Genomic DNA, 22281 nt, shown 5'->3' with positions numbered 1-22281 from the left:
GATAAAATTTGAATTTGAAATTACAGTATATTTTTTTAAGAATAAGTTATATAATCTTACACGGTTTTGCTTTTCAAGTAAATTAGTTTAATTATGGATGTTTAGATTCTTTTAAACTGGAAAAAGATAAATACAGTTTTATAAAAATATTTTAGCATGGTAAATGGCTTTACAATAAACATTTTTGTTTTCTGTCATGTGATTTCTGTCACATTTCTGTCATGTGCCTCAGGGTCTTGTCTTGGGTCCGTTTTTTTTTCATTATCCTTAGTGAAGCTATTGGAGTTTCTGTGCTTTAATTTGATATTTTTTATCACTTGAAAATGGATTTGATTGAGTTTTATAAGAGCCTTTGGTTTTCTGTCTGAAGGAGAATGAATCCAAGATATAGGACCCAAGCACCCTTTGCTCGGATTCAGCTGCTGCAAATAACAGCAAGAGCACTGTCAAGTTATCGTAGTCAAGTGACTTATCTTAATCATTTTATTTCTCTCTTCCACTATCCCTTGTCTAACCCACCCACACCCTATCTGCAGGTTTTGAGACTGCCCGATCTTTTGCTCTTCATGGTGCTCATGTGATCTTAGCGTGCCGAAACCAAAGTCGTGCCAGTAAAGCAGTGAGTCTGATCACGGAAGAATGGGTGAGTAAGAACACACACACACACACACACACACACACACACACTCTGACTCCTCCTTCAGTGGGACGTCATCCCGTGTGACCTTTAAATTTCATAAATCACATTTTGTGTAGCTGGCATCTCTGCCTTCTCATGAGTCACACAATTAGGTTGAGCTTTGAGTCATTAGTTCTCTTCCGAAACCTAGTGAGCTGCCTCACTGTCTACATAGTCAGTTGCCATCTATGGCAGCATCCTAACTGACATGTAACCTCATATGTAACCTCAGCTGATATGAGCTGAAATGTTCTTCATAGGTAGCAACTCTTTGCATTCCACACAAATAGCACTGCTCGCAAATTAGTGTTGTCAAAATTAGAGTTGGGAATCGAAAATCAATTCCAATTCCAGAATCGGATATTTGTTCTAAAATTTAAATTTCAGTTCTGTCTATCAATTCCTGTGTGTGGATCTTTTTTTAGGGGGTGAAAAGGGGCTGTTAAAAATATAGTTGTCTTTAAATCATTAATTCAAGAGATTCATTCAGAAACACTGATTCATCCAGTAATGAAACAAGTAAATCTTGAGTGAGTCATTGTATCATTCCATTCATAAATTCCATGAGGTTTTGTTTACTTGTCTTATGGTTTTTCTTCAGAATTGTTTGAGAACTACAACCTCCATTTAAAAAAATTATAAAAAATAAAAAGTCTCAATTTATCCAGAATCGTTCAACAAAATTTTTGTTCATGGTATTCAGCAGCAATTAAATGTTTTGCAAAAAGAGACACAGAAGAAATATGTTTGATGTCTGAATGTTTTTTTTAACCACAGTGCAATCAAAACTGGGAAACGATAAGAATCGGAATCGATAAGCAGAATCAGAAACTGAATTGGAATTTATAAAATTCAAACGATACCCAACCCTAGTCAAAAGCACCTACCGTGATACCAGCCTGTACTGAAATTTTAAAAACATCCATTTCCCCTGAAGATTTGAGCGCTGTTGAGCAGATTCTTACACAGCACTGATTAGTCATCGTGTTCACGTGCTCAACAGATATGTCTGTGATTGGCTTAAATGATCATCGCTTCGCGATTTTCACTGAGCATTTACACAGAAGCACATGGGAGCTTCTGAAAGCCGCATGTATCAGCTGATCCGTCACCATCAGCGGATCCCTAATATATCTGCACATAAACAGATCTGCTGACAGACGCATTTGACTTTTGCATTTGCATAATTTTGACTGCATTATTTGAAACATTCTTACTCTTTCTAGATTTTTTTTCTCCTTAAAATAAAACATTTTGCATTATGCTTTTCTCATATTTTTATTTTTAAAAAATAAATGTAAATAAAATAAATGTGTTTTAATTAAATTAAGTACTGTCATTAAACAAATTTTCTGTTGTCTATGCTATTGCTGATGAAATCCAAATATTATTATGTTATTGTTTTTTTTTTTTTGCAGTAATAAGTAACTGATTGAGTGAAATATATGCATATTATGTCTATAATTCATCTTTGATTAATTTTTTCACCAAGCTTGTTGCAGTGCATTCTGGGAGAGATTTTTGCCTTACTTTTTGAAATGCTGAACTGCAGTTCATAAACACAGAAAAAAAAAATTAAATTGGTAAAGTGTATGCTTGAAACAAGATAATGATTATTTGCTAATGAGAAAAGTAAACTTAATTCAAGATTTTTCTGAAACAAAGTAATATCTTACAAGGTTTTGCTTTTCAAGTAAATTTAAGGATATTTAGATTTTTCTAGGAAAAAAATACATGTTTTTGTTTCCTGTTATAGAGGTGCCACAAGGTCTTATCCTGGGTCCGGTTTCATTTTATTATCATTATTGAAGCTATTGAAGTTTCTTTCTGTTTTCACCACTTAAATAGGGACTTCATTTATTAAAGGGAGTATTAAAAGTTTTAATAATCATTCCAATCATTCATGAATGGGGAAGTCCACACTACAACTGTAACGATAACAACACGGAAGAACAATATCAATGGAGTCACTCTCAGATTATTATTTTTAAGTTGATGACTTATAAGAACAATGACAACCAATAAAAATGTGTGTGTGTGTATATGTGTGTATATATATATATATATATATATATATATATATATATATATATATATATATATATATATATATATATATATATATATATATATATATATATATATGTATGTATGTGTGTGTGTTATCTTTATTGTCATTAATGTTCTTTTATTAATTTTTTTTACATTTAATTCATTATTTGACAGGGACAATGGCCAGTCAGAAAACTGCCCCAGAATTAGCTACAGAGCTAAATTTCATCTGCTGTCCCTTGCTGTTCCCTGCTGTTCTTGGTGTGAACTGGTCTTAGCGTCCCCTTGTTAATGGTGCAGTAACTTAAGCATGCTTGTTAAGTATAGGATTGTGTTGGTCAAGCATTTATATCTGTATCTTTGTAAAATATGTTTCTGGCAATCATTGTCTGTTCTTTGTCTAGAACTTCTGGTTAAACAGCCTTAGTTTAAATAAAAAAAAAAACCTCCTCTTTTAATTTCTCACTTTTACAGTCTAATTCTTAATTAAAATTAATCTCGTCTTGAAGTCATGTGGCAGGGTTTTTGCCCGTGGCTCTGTGCTCGCAGCCCGAGCCGAGACCGATCTCTCTGATAGCCTCCATTATTATCAGGAGGGGGGCGCGAGGGCCGTCTGATAATTAACTTTGATTATTGCACTAATATTGTGGCGCTCTTGACACTCCCCCAGATTTATGAGTGTGAGAAAATAAACAAATGAAATGTAGGTGCTGGAGCAGAAAGAATAAGCTATTACGAGGTGCCGTAATTACAGCCATCCTGAGACTTGGAATTAGTTGATTAATTACAGGATGCCAATGGATTACAGGGGAATCTAAAGTGTTTTAAAGCAGTGGCGATATCTAATTGAACAAAGCTCCCTCTCGACGGCAGATAATTCCTCAGCCCCGACAGCTTCAAATCACGGCGTGTTTTAATAAATGTAGCAGCTCCGCTCTGAGGCATTTTACAAGCGCACCGCAATCCGCCAGCAGAGAAACGGTGCGGAGACATCCGCAGAATCCTTTAATAATCAGAGTTATTAAAGAACATTTAAATATTAAGGCAAATTACCTGGCAAAAAAGCTGGACGATCTGATTGATGTTTACCGACACCTTGCTGGGATTTTTAATTTTTCATTCTCTAACAATTATTGCAAAACATTCAAATTTAATTCTCCAAATATGAGCCCTCACGACTCTTCTTGTGAGAAATGAGGGAAGTAATACCAGAAGATGGCTTGATCAAGTTAAGATTTTCATATTCTGATTAAAAAATATTGAATTTGATTTGACTCCTAAATCGCAGGTGCTGCGGGATGAGTAATGGAAGGTATGATATCGGAATAAATCTCATCGATGGGAAATGCATACTTACACCTCAGGAATGATATTAATAGATCCGAGGAAGGACAGGACAAGGAAATTAATCGTTAAAATGATGAATGCACTCTCCGTGTCTTCCCACGCTCTCACGCTGAGGTTATTTTGATAAAGATGTATGTTTTGGACTCTACAGAATGAAGGGTCATCGCATCTACTTCCGAGGTCGCTTGGAAAGCCGTACAGGCTTGCGGAGGAGCAAGGGAAGAATTAGTGTTGAAAATCCAGAGTCAAATCCTGCTGCAGTACAATGATCTTGTCAAGAAAGTCCATAAGTGATTCTTGAGGCATGGGTCAAATATGCTGCAGAACTGTAGGATCAAAAATTGGGTATAATTGGGATTTATTTGAGACAAATCTGTTAAACACATTCAAAGGTGTTTCATTTAGTTTGAGTCGACCTTGTGCTTGTAATTTCACCCTTTCACCCCAACTAACTTCATAATAAATTAAATATATAAAAAATATATTTTTTTTATACATCTAGTTTTAAATCTAGCATTCACTTGAGAGGGCTGTAAGAGTTATTTATTGATACAACCTACATAGATGAATCAAAAATGTCCATGGATTTTATTAGGGGTACGCCCGAATAGTCGACGATTTGATGCTTCGATAGGAGGAGCACGATTCGACTCCCAATCTCACCGTCGAATATTCGCGGGGTGTTATGATCATGCCATTTTGGCTATGTGGGGGTGGTCAAATGTCTGATTTCACATAGAACTACCGGTTTTCTCCCAATAAGTTAATATACACCCTATTATGATAATGCTGTAAATAAGAATCTGAAAAGAAAGAAGCTTTAAATAAAATTAACGTGCATGAATAAATCCAACCACCCCAATAGATTTAAATTTCACTTTCCATAATCCGTGACCAACAGAAGCATCTTGGCGGCATGGATGTAAATCTTTAGCAAGACTCAAACTGACACAGGCAGAGTGAAAGAGTGAATATATATTGATTCTTTATCTCGTATAAGATGCATTTGATTGACTTGACTCTTGGTAATGTGTTTTGCCCCGCACCCAAAACATATGATTCGACTATCAGTCGACTTATCGGCAAGATTCGAAAATTCCGATTCGACTATAAATCCTTAGTCGGGGAGACACCCCTAGATTTTATATGTATATCAGGGCTCGCAAAATCGCTAGCCCGACGTCCTGGGGCTATTGTGTCTTCATGTCAGGCTATCAAAATCTATCTCCGCCCTGCCCGTCGGGCTATCTTATAGGGAGGAAAAAAATATTTCAATGCTTTTGCGTTCTCTCACAAATAAAGTTGGGTAATTATGTTGTGTGTAATTTTCAGGGAATTGGGGAGCCTTATGTGTAATATTAAAATCGCGTTTGAATTCGCGCTTGCTTTTTTACTTTTACTTTCAATTCGCGATTGCGTGAACTGTGTATAGGGAGTGGCAGTACTGATTGGTCAGTGATGGATTTGTTGCGCACCAATTCCTCCCGATATCGTCCTGTCAGTCATTACTATCCTCACGTGACAAGTGAACTCTCCCGCAGCAAGCTTAAACATAGAGATTGATTGCGCAGTGGAGAGAATTTCGAAAATCACTAACCGTTGTGTGTGAAAGGTGCATGGATTTACGCAGGTATTTTAGTTCTGCTGAGCCAAATAAGACAGGTCAGGGAAGACGCATGGAAAAAGAAAGTAGTGTGTGCAAATTTTGATGGTGCTGCAGTGATAATGGGTGAGAAAACAGAAGACTACTAAATAGGAGACCCCACATCATAACAATCCACTGTGTGGCACACAAATTAGAGCTAGCCGTGCTGGATAGTGTGAAAGGCTGTGAGTACTTGGTGAAATTTGAAGATATACTGAAAATCATCTTTAAGATGTACTACTATTCCCCAAAGAAGCGAAGAGAACTGACAGAAATAAGTGAACTGCTAAATGAGGAAGTGGCACATTTCAGTGGCCTGAAGAGCACACGGTGGCCTCCAAGCCGGCTGAGATGTCTGAAGGCTGTGGAAGAAAATTACACTCCCACTGTTGCTCATATGGAGAACATGGCAGGAGGAAGTGATATCAAGTCAGAGGATGCAGCCAAAGCAAAGGGGCTGGTGCAGGAGATGAAGACTGAGAAATTTGTTCGCTTCCTGCATTTCATGGTGGGCTACAGTACCATCTTATCCAAGTGCAGTACTGATTTTCAGCATGACAACTTAAACATCACGCGAACAAATCAGTTAGTTGAGAGCACCACATCACGCTTACTCAGCCTGGAAACAAAACCAGGAGAATACCAGAAAACCTTGGACACAAAGTTCACAGTGAATGAGGATGGCATCATTTGCTACTGTGGGACTCCGCTCACAAAAAGCCAGCGACCTGCTAGAAGAGGTGAGGGCACAGACAAAGACACCCTTGGTGCAGAGATTCAGAAGATTATTGACAACACAGTCGAGCACATGGACAGCAGCTTTAAAAATCTGTGTGAAAAGCCTCTCTCTTGTTTCAAGGTTTTTGACCCTTCCACTCTCCCCTGCCCCAGAGAAGAGCAGGCAAATTATGGGGATGAAGAGGTGGATTATCTTGTCACACATTTTGCCAGTTTGCTAGATGAGGAAGAGAAGGAGAAAATTCCACAAGAATGGATGAAGAATTTATAATGTGGGTAGATATCATTATGAAATAAATGTTTTTCTCTAATACACATTGGCCACAATTAACGGCACCCTTTTATTCAATACTTTTTGAAACCTCCATTTGTCAGTTTAACAGCTCTAAATTTTCTCCTATAATGCCTGATGAGGTTAGAGAACACCTGACAAGAGATCAGAGACCATTCCTTCATCCAGAATCACTCCAGATCCTTCAGATTCACAGCTCCATGTTGTTTCTCTTCAGTTCACCTCACTCATTTCTACAGGGTTCAGGTCAGAGGACTGGAATGGCCAGCAGAAGCATGTTTTTTTTTTTTTTTTTGATTTGTGTTTAGATTATTGTACGGTTGGAAGATCCAAACATGGCCCATTATAAGATTTCTAACAGAGTCAGTCACCTATTGATTTTTTTTTTATCTGTTGGTATTTGATAGAATCCATGATGCCATGTGTCTAAACAAGATGTCCAGGACCTCCAGCAGAAATATACAGCAGTATATTTCATTGTACACATGGGGTACTTTTTATCCATGTTCACCAAACTCATCTTGAGTGTTTGCTGCTAAAAAGCAAATTTTTTAGTTTCATCTGACCATAGAAGCCAGTCCCATTTGAAGTTCCAGTCCTGTCTGATAACTGAATATGCTGGAGATTGTTTTTGGATGAGCTAGGAGAATTTTTCTTGAAACCCTCCCAAACAGCATGTGGTGATGTAGGTGCTGTTTGACCATTTGTTTTTTTTTTTTTAAAGGTTTTCTGACCCCGAGACTCAACTATTTTCTGTAATTCTCCAGCTGTGGTTCTTGGAGAGTCTTTAGCCACTCAAACTCTCCTCCTCACCGTGCATTAGGACGATATAGACACACGTCTTCCAGGCAGATTCATAACATTTTCTGTTGATTGGAAATTCTTAATTATAGCCCTGATGGTGGAAATGGGGATTTTCACTGCTCCAGCTCTTTTCTTAAAGCCACTTCACTAATTTGTGAAGCTCAATTATCTTTTGCTGCACATCAGAAATATATTCTTTGGTTTTTCTCATTGTGATGGATGATTAAGGGCATTTCGGCTTTGTTTTCCCTACTATTTATATTTCTGTGAAACAGGAAGCCATGGCTGGATAATTTCAAGCTCATAATCACCCTGGAGTACAACATTGTGAATATGAATGGGAATATACTTCAGAGATATTTAACTCTAAGAATTTCTAGGGGTGCCAATAATTGTGTCCAACGTGTATTTGAGAAAAACATTTATTTCATAATGATATTTCCCCCCATTTTAAATTCTTATTATCCAATGAAAGGTTAGATTTTTGTGAATTTTTTTAAATAAAAGGATTAACAGTGCAGATTAATTTTCACAACCGCCTTTGATCATATTTATCAAGGGTGCCGATATTTTTGGCTATGTATGTATGTATGCATGTATAAAATATATGGCGAAATGTGTTTGCGACTTCCATAATATATAGTTATGGTAACATATTATAATGTTTACTTGTTATAGAATTTTGTTTAAACAAATAATGATAAAGCAATATCTAATCACAAAAAGAGATATGACACGCAATGCACTTATGTAATTCTTCATTTTTGCAGCTTTACTAAGAGTAATAGTAGTAGTTATAATAATACTAATTTTTATATTTGTTTAGTGATATAAGTGTGTGTATTTATTTTTTTTTTTATTTATTTATGTTTGTTTAATATATAATATTAAAATTTGAATAATATGATGTATTGTTTAATATATAATAATATAGTATTTTTTATTATATTTAATTATATTTGTATTTATTTGTAACATAAAAACCAAATCAGAAACAAATATGTAATGACACTGAAAGCACTTATGTAATCCTTTATTTTTGGACTTCTTTACTAATAGTAGTAGTAGTAGTAAAATGTTTTATTACAACTTCAGTGATGTACGGTATATGTTTAGTGACACAAATACATATTACATTACATAATAAATTCTTCCTCTCTCTAGCTATCTATCTATACAGACTGAAAGTTTAGTTGTATTTTAATAAGTGCAGGGTGTACTCTTCGATCCTTGATTTTGTTTTCGCATTTTTTTTTTTTTTTTTCCTGCAAGTGTTGTGACATCGGCCCCTTGCCATACACAGCTCCATCTGCTGATGTCATTTCCTGCACTGAAACATTGCTGATTGTCGAGAGAAACAATGGTTTATTTATAGAGGAGGTCAGGTTGCTCTGCAGATCTGTGTTCGTGTGAACAAGCTTACTAATCACACCGTAAATGCCTTCATCTTCCCATTTTCAGTAATCACCGCAGCAAACGTGCAGAAAAGCGTGGAGTCATGCTGAATCAGCATTCTGCTCCTCGCACGCGCTTCTCCTCGCTTGCTTTAACCCCTCGGCCGGGAACCTATCCATCTCCGCTTCCCAGATCCTCCGTGGACAGAGGTGCCGAGGGTCGTCCAAGCATCATCTGAAGGTCAAAACAAGTGGTGAGGTCGGGGGGAAGTGCAGGGCCACTGTTTTCAGGGTCACCGGCTCAGTTCTTCACCTCTCATTGTGGTGCGCTGTTGATAAAGACGTATTTGTCAGAAGACGACTAACTAAACTCGGAACTGTAAATCTCAGATAAGATCATGTATGTTCAGATTCTTAGAAGCGCAGACGTTTAAGGAAGGCTGAATATTTGTATTATGAGTGAGTTTTACAATAAGAAGCACACTGGTGGTGTTTATGGGGTTGAGCGGGTGGAGGTTTTATAGTGTGCGATGGGGCCACAGTAAAGGCAGACAGGAATTAAACCGCAGATGTGCAGCAGAGCAAATAAAAACAGCCCTGCTGGCTCGGACAGTTCTGTTGACTTAGTGTGTGCTTTTCATTCATTGATCAGACAGTGTCTTCTGAAATAAATTTTATAAGTAAAACAAAAATTGATACTAATATGTAAATAGACCACTTATTTATTTTTTTTTTTTTTTTACCATTTTATTTATTTTTTTGTTTATTTATTAAATATAGGTCTGATTCACACACACACACACACACACACACACAAAAATAAATAAAAAAATAAGTTAAGGTTTTGAGAACGCAGAAAGAATGCAGTTTTTTATTATTGTATTTAATTGTAATGTCTGGAAACTTCTTAAATGTATTCTTAAGAACACTTCTTTTTTAAGAAGAAAATGAGATTTTGTATGGCGCTGACTTGCTGGTCAACTTGAAGCACCTCAAAAGCTGTCTTTTTGCACTGCAGATTACCATAATAATCACAATAAACTCAATTATTATTTTTCATTTTTTATTTGAAAAGATAGTAATAGATTCACAAAAAAATTATAAAAAAATAAGTTAAATTTCTTACAATTCCAAGGAGTTTATAAGAATGTTTTTTTTTTTTTTTTTTTTATTGCAATTTATTAATTTCTTAAAATATTATTTTAAGAACACTTCTCTTAACATTTATTTTAAGAAGAAAATGATAGACGTTGGTGTTTTCTGATTGTATGGCGTAGACTTGCTGGTCAACTTGAAAGATTGAAAACAAAAATATTGACTTTATTCAACAATTCGTCTCCTCTACGTCACCGTAGCGCCATTTTGGAGAGTATCCAGAGTATCTTGGCAGTCAATGGGACAAGCCTCCCGGTTTTCATCCGAAATATCTTAAATTGTGTTCCGAAGACGAACAAAGCTTTTATGGGTTTGGAACGACATGGGAGTAAGTGATTCATGACAAAAAGTTTTATTTTGGGGTGGAGTATCCCTTTAAGAATGTGAATCTAAGAATGTGAACCACTAACTACGTCCCGTAGTTAGTAGTTCTTTCTTAGATATTTTGTTTCTTTTTACCTTAAAACCTACAGATTTTGCTTTAAGTCAAATGCGTTGATGGCTAATGATGAAAGTTGTGATAGCATATACTGTAGTCGAGTACTTGAGAATGTTGTGCTTATGAGTCGAGTCCATACTTAATTTTCTTGATTGTCTATAAAAATTCTGCTGATCTTTGATTCATGATCCCGGGAGAGAGGTTTAATAGAGTCCCAGGAGGGATTGTTTTCAGATCAAGGCCTGTCTAATGTCCAGCAGAATAACTTAACCACTTTTTCCCATTTAAGAGCATTAGCCACACTTTTTTCCTCCTTGTGTCAAAATGGTAATGAGGTACTTTGTAATCATGTTAATTGCCTACTTCGTGTTAGCATGTGTTCATTGTTTCCGTGAAACAGTATTTACAATCAAGATGAAAATTAACCCACGGCGCGTCAGCTGAAGGTGCGTTGTGTTGTTAGGGTGAGCTCTGGAACCAATTAGGGCAGGCCCTCCTCTCCACTGAGGGTTGATGGGAGGAAAGCTCAACCTTGTAATGCGTAAAAAGTGTATTAACATTGCGGCAGATAGACAGGTCTTTGTAATTAGATAACTGACCGTGTTTAGACTTCACGGTCTTCAGACATTGTTTATTAAATGCAGTCTGCTTCTGTCATGTTGGGCGCTAGTACTGAATAAGCCACAGAGGTGAAGGGTAACTTAGTAAAAGTAACTATAATATATTTTCTCTTATTTGTAGCATTTGCTTTGGTCCGTTTGGACAGTTCTTTCAAGGAATAGTTCATCCAAAAATGAAAATTTTCTGACCATTTACTCCTCCTCAGCTCATCCAAGATGTAGATGAGTTTGTTTCTTAATCAGATTTGGAGAAATGTAGCATTTCATCACTTGCTCACCAATGGATGCCCTGCAGTGAATGGGTGCCGTCAGAATGAGAGTCCAGAGCTGATAAAAACATCACAATAATCCACACCACTCCACAATGCTACATTTCTCCACATCTGATGAAGAAACAAACTCATCTACATCTTGGATGGCCTGAGGGTGAGTACATATTTAGCAAATTTTTATTTTTCGGCTGAACCATTCCTTTAACCGTATCAGGAATCTGATCTCCTTATACACTCCCACTGGTAGCTGCAGTCACAGCTCAGTTGCATGAAGTTGAACATACTATCAATGGTCGCTGTTGCTCATGTCGGCAAAAATTGCCAGCTGATTGGACATTGTAACCAAGTCCTGCCCCACGTTTTTCTTACTGATACTCTGTTTCTCTCAGATGTACCTCACAGTACAAAAGGAAGCATGTTGTTACTTCCATTTCATCGCAACTTTAAAGTTTATTGCATGGGAAACTACAAAGCTCCTCAAACACAGCCATAGATGATATGTCTCTTTGCAGACCTGTTTGTGTCTAATTGCTTTGTAGTTCATTTGATGCGCAGGAGAATAAACATTGTTTGACAAAAATAATTCAGTATTTAGTCTGGTTTTTTGGTAAAGAGACAGAGAAAGTAAATATCATGGCTTTGATGTGTTTAAAAACTGAAAACGACATGGGGTAAACAGATGGACCAAAAAAGTGTATTTGTATCAGCAGAATTAGCTGCACAAAGATGGAGGCTAATTATGTTTACTTTGCCACTGCTTTGTGTATCCAAGTTATTAGTGAGATCTTGTAGTTTAGTCTTTTAGTCTTCCGTTTAACCTTTGATGATGTAACTGGAGGCTCCCGATCTCAGCGCTCTGACTCAAATATTGAACAATATAATTGAGGTCAAATTCATGCACCTCGCTTAAGTGGAACGTGCAAAACAACAGCTAATCCTCTGCAAGAGGAGGATAACCCAAAAAGGATCACGCACTGATGTTTTCTCAGCCTTTTTTTTTTCTATCTTGGCCTGCTTTAGACACAGAGTGTGTTAGATTTGGTCCTGGATTTGTTTGGAGGAAGAGCCTGGGAGCATGTGTGTAGTAACGTCCCGTGTCATGTCGATGCATGGGGTTCGGGATGCTGGCCTTGATCATGGGTGAATGCTGGTGGATTTAAAGAGGAAGTGACATGTCTGGAATGCTGACCGAGAGTATTGCTGGGCACCCCGGGGCCGTGGGGCGCACTGCTCTTTTGAGAAGGGCTCCTTGAACCTGTTGTGTGAGTGTTTGTGTTTTTGGAGAATACACTAGATATAGTAAACTACAATAATTGAGTCTCTTGTGCTCACCAAGGCTGCATTTATTTGATTTTTTTGAAAATATAATTGTTTTAATATAATTCTAACAGTATAATTATGAAGCATTATTACAAGCTAATTTTCAGCATCATTACTCCAGTCTTCAGTGTCACAACATGGTCCTTCAGAAATCATTCTAATATAGTGATTTGCTGCTCAATTATTATAAATAATTATTACTGCTCGGTTGTTAATAATGGCTTTTATTGTCATCAATATTTTAGCTTAATATTTGTGGATCTTTGAGTAGAATTTATTTTAATTGTAAACCTTTTGGAGCATTATAAATGTCTTTACTGTTATTTTTGTATTATTTTGAATAAAAATTATTTAATTAAGGCCCGTTCACACCAAGCACGATAACTATAAAGATAACAAAGATATAGTTCTAAAAATCGTTCTGAATATTAAAGAATAGCAGAGTCCACGCAACTATAACGATAACAGAGAAACAATATCGTTGGAATCACATTCAGAACGATTTTTTTCCAGCTGATGAACGATAAAAACATTGACACCCAATTAGGATCAATCCTGCTATAACGAATTCAAGAATTTAAAGCGGCAGACGAGCGTGCAGTGTTTAGAGTAAACAGACGATATCGTTCTCTGGTGTGGACGCTAATATCGTTATCTTTATAGTTATCGTTCTTGGTGTGAACAGGGCTTTAAGGTCTTTGCACAGAGTCCGAAATTCTCGTCCGAAACTTTTGCACATTAAAAAATAAATACGACCTCACGTTGTGTCAACCTTCTGCCTTCGAAACTTTCATCCGTCATAGAAAAAAAAAATTGGACCAGGTTAGATTTTCTGCGTTTTCGCATTCATTTTGATAGGAAAGGATGACGAATACGAAAAAGATGAAAAACGCATACGAACATTTTGGACTCAGTGTGCAGTGACCTTTACCGTAAACTTTTGTATGTAAGTGTTTGACAAATTTACACACAATATAAAGCTGCACAATTGTTTTGAACATTGATAGCAATAAGAAATGTTTCCTGAGCAGCAAAAGAAGCAGAATGATCGTGTGACAATGAAGACTGGAGTAATGATGCTGAAAATTCAGCTTTGATCACAGCAATAAATTACATTTTACAATGTATTCACACAGAAAACAGTTATTCTAAATGTTACTGTTTTTACTGTATTTTAAATTTAATAAATGCAGCCTTGGTGAGCAAAAGAGACTTGCATTTTATGCATTTAGCAGACGCTTTTATCCAAAGCGACTTACATTGCATTCAAGTTACAGTTTTTACATTTTATCAGCTCTTGCTTTCCCTGGGAATCGAACCCATGACCTTGGTGTTGCTAGTGCCATGCTCTACTATTTGAGCTACTTGTTTAACATTAAAAGTCCAGACTTACATATTTTGAGTATTGGCTTTAAGGTATCATTGACTGGCTTTGAATGCATATGAATTCATGCTCACTTATGCGTCTATAAGAACAATCCATCCCAACCAAGCGTCTTAAAGACCAAACTGTACCTGATAGTTTTACATTGACTCAGTCAGTCTCTTCCAGTCTAAGTGGGCCGTTCATGATCAGAATGAGCTGCAGTGTTGAGTAACTCTGGCTCTGCAGTGAGTGCAGTGCAGTCGTCCTCTTCTAATGACTGCCAGTGGTTGAAGGTTAAAGAGTTCACTGCTTTTCACCTTGCTTTATTAACTTGCCTCTAAACCCTTCATCTGTTAGGTGCCAATGGGATTAATTAAAAGACTTAGGCAAATAATTACGATGAAAAGTTCATATTACTCGATTAAATGATGTGCCCTCTTTATTTAATTAGAAATATAACCTAGAATAGATCTAGAGCACTGAATCAAGACTGATTCAATGTCTCAATACATTTATCCTAAAGCTGCTGTTCAACCGTGAAACATCACTGTAGATCAGACTGCCAGCTTACACAGTTTTAAAACATGACAATCTGAAGGCAATAATATTAAGATCAGGCAGTATTAATGAGCCTTTTAATGTAATAACTGATTATTAATTTATCTTTATCTAGCTCAGAACATTGATTTGCAGCACAACAGATGTAAAATAAAAAGACAAAGATTGATAGAAAAAAACACTGGTGGAAATGTAAAAGTAAGGCCCAGCCTCAAGTAAAGCAATTCTCCAACAGCACGAACGCTTGTGTTTGTAATACACTCTGGGACTGAGCTTTACGGCTTCATTTGCTCAATGGACTCACATACATATTTAGCAGATTGTAAACATAGGGCCAAAGGAATGAGTAAAAAGCTCAATACATCACCCATCTTACAAGATAATCCAGCTATCATTACAATGGCGTGGAGCAGGGCTGGAACTAGATTTAAAGCAATTTGTATTTTCACAGACTCATGAATCAGCCAGATTAGGAGGAGGATTAATTTAAGAAGTGCTAGGCTCTCTGTTTGATGGAAAGAAGAGGATGTTATGAGAGAAACTCGAACTGGGGTTTTCTATAACAAGCACATCTACGATTTTTTTTTAAACTGGTATTAAATGTGCATGATTCAGGGTTTTTCTCATTTATAATGATATTTTTTAGGGCTGTCATCGATCTTGTATATGTATGGTTTACAGTCAGGTCCATAAATATTGGGACATCGACACAATTCTAACATTTTTGGCTCTATACACCACCACAATGGATATCAAATGAAACGAACAAGATGTGCTTTAACTGCAGACTGTCAGCTTTAATTTGAGGGTATTTACATCCAAATCAGGTGAACGGTGTAGGAATTACAACAGTTTGCATATGTGCCTCCCACTTGTTAAGGGACCAAAAGTAATGGGACAGAATAATAATCATAAATCAAACTTTCACTTTTTAATACTTGGTTGCAAATCCTTTGCAGTCAATTACAGTCTGAAGTCTGGAACGCATAGACATCACCAGACGCTGGGTTTCATCCCTGGTGATGCTCTGCCAGGCCTCTACTGCAACCGTCCTCAGTTCCTGCTTGTTCTTGGGGCATTTTCCCTTCAGTTTTGTCTTCAGCAAGTGAAATGCATGCTCAATCGGATTCAGGTCAGGTGATTGACTTGGCCATTGCATAACAGTCCACTTCTTTCCCTTCAAAAACTCTTTGGTTGCTTTTGCAGTATGCTTTGGGTCATTGTCCATCTGCACTGTGAAGCGCCGTCCAGTGAGTTCTGAAGCATTTGCCTGAATATGAGCAGATAATATTGCCCAAAACACTTCAGAATTCATCCTGCTGCTTTTGTCAGCAGTCACATCATCAATAAATACAAGAGAACCAGTTCCACTGGCAGCCATACATGCCCACGCCATGACACTACCACCACCATGCTTCACTGATGAGGTGGTATGCTTAGGATCATGAGCAGTTCCTTTCCTTCTCCATACTCTTCTCTTCCCATCACTCTGGTACAAGTTGATCTTGGTCTCATCGGTCCATAGGATGTTGTTCCAGAACTGTGAAGGCTTTTTTAGATGTCGTTTGGCAAACTCTAATCTGGCCTTCCTGTTTTTGATGCTCACCAATGGTTTTACATCTTGTGGTGAACCCTCTGTATTCACTCTGGTGAAGTCTTCTCTTGATTGTTGACTTTGGCACACATACACCTACCTCCTGGAGAGTGTTCTTGATCTGGCCAACTGTTGTGAAGGGTGTTTTCTTCACCAGGGAAAGAATTCTCTCTGATGGGTTTGTTTTGTTTTTTTATTGTTATTGTAAACTAAAACTAAAACCATTTTTTTTTTTTTTAATAAATCATTAATTTATATAAAACTGAAGAAAAATATAACTGAAATATTATGGAAAAAGCAATTTTTTTACCTTACGTTTGTCTTAATTCTTTGAGTGCATCAGGTTTAATTAGTACTAAAATTACTAAAACTGAATCTGAAATAAAAAATAAATTAAAGCTAAATAAAATATATTTTTAAATAATTGAACTAAATAATTTATAAAATTAAAATGAAAACATAAAAACTACATTTAAAATATTAATAAATACTATAGTAATATATAAATAATGCCAAAAAACACTGCTTCATGTATTTATGTGAAAAATGTTTCATTTACGTTTCATTTTGTTTTAGTGCAATTATATTTTATTCACATTTGATCCCACAAATTTATTCACATTTTACTCTCCGTTTTCTCTGTTCAGTTGCAAACTGCTGCAGTTCTGTGATAGTCTTGTGTTGTTCAGATCTGGGGCCTAAACTCATGCTAGCCTGGGCTGCTGTCGTAATCAGGCTTTCCCTTTCCACTCACTCTCACATAAAACAATATTAGCCTTTCTTCCCTGCAGACCTTGGACACAATAACCACTTTCGTTTGGAGGAAAACACACCCAAACACTCTTGACACCTCTGGGCCGTCCAGTGCACCATGGGTATATGGCTGGCTACAGGTCAGGGCAAAAGGAAAGTTTGTTTCTTTTCTTTCTTCCTTCTGATCCCTTTTTTTCTTCCTGCAACCTGGAGACAAAATGAGGGCTTAACCTGTAATGTTCTGTACAGGTCCCCTGGTGGCAGTTGAGCTTTTAGTGGGGGGAAATTACAGCGCTGCCAGGCTCTGCTACGCTCTGTGGACTGAGACCAAGTCTACTGCGGTTCATCTGTATTACATGGATGTACAGAGAGCCATGAGAGGGGAGTATGCTTATAAAAGCCTACCGGTCCAGATAATTTTACAAGAAACCTCAGTGTAAATGCACAAGGAGTATGTTCCGTATTATGTCGAATTTTTGTTTGAATGATCATTCCTCCTTTCAGATCTTGCAGTAGTAGAGTAATTCTGTGTAAAACGCAAGGGATAGTTTCTAACCCATCATTACAAGTCTGGACAGTTGTAAATGGATGCTCCTCTACTTCACAAAGATGTATACCTGGTGGGAAACCTTGCCTCTAACCAGCCAAACCATGCGCTTTGCCCCTGATATAAAGCAGGCTAATTTGTCCTCACCCCTTGGCTCCAGCTCTGAAGAGCTACGCGGCCAATGGACGTCTGCTTGGCTCTCATTAATTTTTTCATGGCCTGTGATGGATAGTTTGTGTTTATTCTCTGCTGGAGTCCTGCACGCTGAAAATGAGTCATTTTAAAGCATTACATATTCATACACCGGGCTAGCATAGTGCAGAGAAGAGAACTAATTGTTCATTGAAAGGTGGTTGTGATTAACATAGGTCGATTCGCACAAGTCTCTCTGGAGATGAATGTTGGAAAACAGCTGCCAAGTCTTGCACCTGTTTTATCAACCTCAGTGCTAATGTCCTTAAAATGTGTCACTGTTTTTTAAAGACAGGTTTGTCACATCCAGTGTTTAACAATTATTAGCAAAAAGCTATTCCCCAGATCCCTACCCCAAAGTCAGAAATCAGCGAGGGCCTTGATCCAAACATTGGGACACTCATGACTCAATTAATTAACACATTTATCAACAATTTTGCTGTAAAACAGCATGACTGATATTCTTCTGGTATCATTTGTTTTGTTTATGCATCTTCATTGTAGCTGTTAAGATAATGCATGAAATATGAGCTCATTCTTCACGTTTCAAAAGGCCTACAGGGATAGTTCACGCAAGTGTGAAAATTCGGTCATCATTTACACATTCTCGTGTTGTTTCAAACTTGTGTGCGTTTACTTGTCCTGTCAAAAAACAACCATAAAAAGCCAACCATAAAAGTCAAACATGGTGCGTAATTGATGACAGAATTTTCATCCAGCTGTCCCTTGGAGACATGACATTTGACGGGATTTGACATTTTCGGTAGGTGAATATAGTGAGCAGTAAATGGTCACTGAATTTACGGTGCATTCTGGTAATCAAAAGTTTAAATACACACGAATTGAGACATGCTCATCTCCTTTTATGTATTAGAAGTTTCTAATTAAGCTACCATAAAGTGAGAAGAAGCAGTCAGTCGCATACTTTCCAGACATTTGAAGTCAAAAAAGTTATGCTAGCATGACACGGGCACGCCACGAGGGCAGCGGGGCTAGCCGAAATAGCCTGGGAAACAGTGTTTTAAATCATTAAGTTGTCTTTTAGTATGTGCCATATTCAAGGCCCTGTCCAGATGCTGTTTTAAGATTGCTCTCTCTTAGTGTAGACAGACCTTTAAGAGGCTGAGGAGAAGCCGTAAAGTGGATAGATTGCCCTCGCAGCCTCTGTCTCTCTTTATTGGCTGCGGTAATTGACATATCCTTGTCATTTAGAATCATCCGCGCGTCGCTCGAAAGTTAATTGCTTCCCCCTCCGCATTTGCATGAGGCTCACCTCTGAAGGGCATAGCTGCCCATTAATATTGTGTCATGATGAATTATCACAAATAAAGCCCAACATATTGATTAATGATGGCTGCCGGCCGCTCCCCCTCTTCCCCCCGTCTGAGGGGGGAAAAAAAACATTGAGAAAAGATTGGGCCAACTCTTCGGAGGAAGAGAGTGCAGTGATGAGGTTTGATTGATAGAGGAAGATGTTGGGGTTTGGAGTCAGTAGCTTATAGGATACTGGGGATCATTGGATATGATGGATATCAACGTCGATTACACCATCCTATCAGTCATCTAATATAGATGTGTTTCCTGCAGAATTCCCATAAAGATTCAGTGATGTTTAGATCCATCTAAATATGAATACAAATACATCCTGGTGTTTGTGACTTAGGACTCCTTTCTTTTGCTCTCCACCAGCTGTTGTACCTCTAGAATCGACAAAACTCCATCTTCACATCCACTTCTCAAGCTAGATGCAGCCTAGTCTCATACTCAGACGTCACGCCCACGGACCGTTTGCTGAACGTCTGATGCATATGGTACACAAAAGTGGAAACGCATCAGGAGTTTCGAAGTCGTCCTCTGATTTGTTGAATTATACAGGATTTCCGGGAGACGTGTGTATCTCTTTCTTTAACGTTCCGCTTGGAAAAATATGAGGCCATGACGCCAAAGCCCCTCACGAAAGAAGAAAGCCGTTGTTTTTACAACTGTGACGACAAACACTTATCAGGATCAACTAAAAGCTGCATTTTCAAAAGTATATGAAATATTAAAAGTTCGCAGCATAGAATCTTTAAAATACATCTGAGAGTTTTACACACCGGTCTTTTATTGTGGCGACATTTCCACGCCCCTAAACGTGATGCTGAACGAAACGAACTGTGATTGGTTGTTTGACATATCGGTCAAACGGCCTCATGGGTGGGCCTTGGCCAATGAAAGCAGCCAAGGATTCCAGACCTTCAGTCGTCAGTCTGAAGGTCTGGCTACGTGAGACTAGATGCAGCCAGAACCTACTTGAGAACCAGTAATATGGAAGCTGATACAAGTTTACCCGTGCATGGTTGGCACTGATTGCCTTGTGGGCAGCACGCCGATGGCTACGGGTGTCTAGAGTTCGAATCCTGGCTTGAGGACCTTTCCCAATTCCTCTCTCCATGCTTCACTTCCTGCCAGCTCTATACAGTCCTATTATAATAAAGCCAAAAACGCCAAAAATGAATCTTAAAAAAAGTTTACCCGTGCATGAATGAAGGTGCTTTTCAGCAGCTCAGTTTATCATAAATTGTTCTTTCCACTGGCGATGAATAGCCACTGAACAACAGCTTCCCCTGACGTCAGTGCCACCCTGTTCCATCAGTTTCCACCCTGCAGTCATGCTCTTCAACTGGAGCAGTTGTAAAAGAAGAGGGTTGCCATAAGGATGGACTGCTGGCATCATGTGCTAAGGTGCAGCTATAAATTGCAGATTGCGCCTATGCTTAGGAGCCTGCTCTGTTTCTGGTGCATAGTGTTGTCCTCTGAGGTCCAGGAAGAGAGGGTGCAAGGTAGGTGTACCATTACTGAGATGAACAGTCGAATCTGTTAAATTTTATGAAGCAAGTGGATATTGCCCATGACCCTCAAATCTCCACCAGCTTGGGATTCTTGACTCATTAAGGAAGGGGAGCATGTGTGACCACCATACTTTGCCATCACTTTGATAAAATCTCTTCTGCGCTTGCCCAACCACTGCATTTCCCAATACTGGAAAAGCACGGTTGGTCGGGCGTAGAGGTCCTCTAAGTTCTGCACATGAACCCTTTGGACACTTAATTTTTTCCATATTTTTATATGCTATTACATTCACTCATTGCTCACCCCACTACAGCACTTATTGACAGCTTCTCTATGACTATTTAACAGAAGAAAATACCTTTTGAGAATGTTTCACTGCTAATGAATCAGGAAACATAGTTCAAATTGTTCTTGGAATGCATACTTTGATCATATATTTTCCTTGTAATTCCTGCTAATTTTATGGTTTGTGTCACTTTCAGACTTTGTCAGTCTCTTTGTCAGGCTCTGAGAGGCTGTGTTGCTTGCTATTCTCCTTCAGAGAGAGTAAGTGTGACAACAACTGGCTGTGTGTCTTGTTTCCGCATGCGTGTGTCTATGAGTGTGTGCGGATGCCATGTCCGTGATGAATGCAGCTCATTATTCCGTTATAGCCTGCCGGACTTCAGCAGAAGTGGAGAAATGCAGACCTGTCCTCACAGTAAGTTGAGAGACGTGGAGTTCCTCTCATTAATGGTGTCCCACAAGGATCATAAAGCAACAGCTCAAAATGCAAAAAGAGTCTTGGGAGGAGGAGTATATTCTAATGAAGGAAACATCTCCAAAGTCATTTCGGATATTGGTATGGGCCAGGCGGAGGAGAGGGCCAGGGGAATAGGCAACTCCCTCTCATTTACAAAACTAAAATATTCCAGGTTACGAGCGTAGGTCTCTCAAGTTCATTAAGCATGTAAAAGAGCTTCTAATTTTGCAGGAAATCAAAGCCAGCAGTTTTGGAAGGAATTTGTAAGTGATGATTATAAAGTCTAACCCTGTGACAGAAGAAGTATCTGCAGTGGACGGGCATCAGTTATACAAGCAGATTACACCACAAGGGGAAAAAAAGTGACCCAAATGGGGCACTTGATGTCAGGCTATAGGGTTGTCCCGCTTTGTCATCGAAATGAGTCATAGCAGATTATACTGCAGGGTATATTTGATAGCGGCCTTCAGGTCATCTGCATTGTTGGGTCTGGTGTCTCTCATCTTCCTCTTGACAATACCCCATAGATTCTCTATGGGGTTCAGGTCAGGCGAGTTTGCTGGCCAATCAAGTACAGTAACACCATGGTCATTGAACCAGCTTTTGGTACCTTTGGCAGTGTGGGCAGGTGCCAAGTCCTGCTGGAAAATGAAATCAGCATCTCCATAAAGCTTGTCAGCAGAAGGAAGCATGAAGTGCTCTAAAATTTCCTGGTAGATGGCTGCGTTGACTGTGGACTTCAGAAAACACAGTGGACCAACACCAGCAGATGACATGGCAGCCCAAATCATCTCTGACTGTGGAAACTTCACACTGGACTTCAAGCAACATGGATTCTGTGCCTCTCCACTCTTCCTCCAGACTCCGGGACCTTGATTTCCAAATTAAATGCAAAATTTACTTTCATCTGAAAAGAGGACTTTGGACCACTGAGCAACAG

General features: G+C 38.2%; 1 protein-coding gene across 1 annotated transcript in view; it reads left to right on the top strand.

Annotated features, from left to right (window-relative positions):
* Positions 1-22281, top strand: part of LOC306866713 (WW domain-containing oxidoreductase) — a 246661-nt gene that overhangs the window by 15860 nt on the left and 208520 nt on the right. The window contains exon 5 of the mRNA XM_079411998.1: positions 537-643. Within this exon, the coding sequence (XP_079268124.1) occupies positions 537-643 (107 nt within the window). The remainder of the gene's footprint in view (positions 1-536; positions 644-22281) is intronic.

The sequence above is a fragment of the Barbus barbus genome (assembly GCF_936440315.1).
Source record: "Barbus barbus genome assembly, chromosome: 48".
Classification (NCBI taxonomy): domain Eukaryota; kingdom Metazoa; phylum Chordata; class Actinopteri; order Cypriniformes; family Cyprinidae; genus Barbus; species Barbus barbus.
Note: the sequence above shows the minus strand (reverse complement) of the source record. Positions and strands in the feature narration are given on the sequence as shown.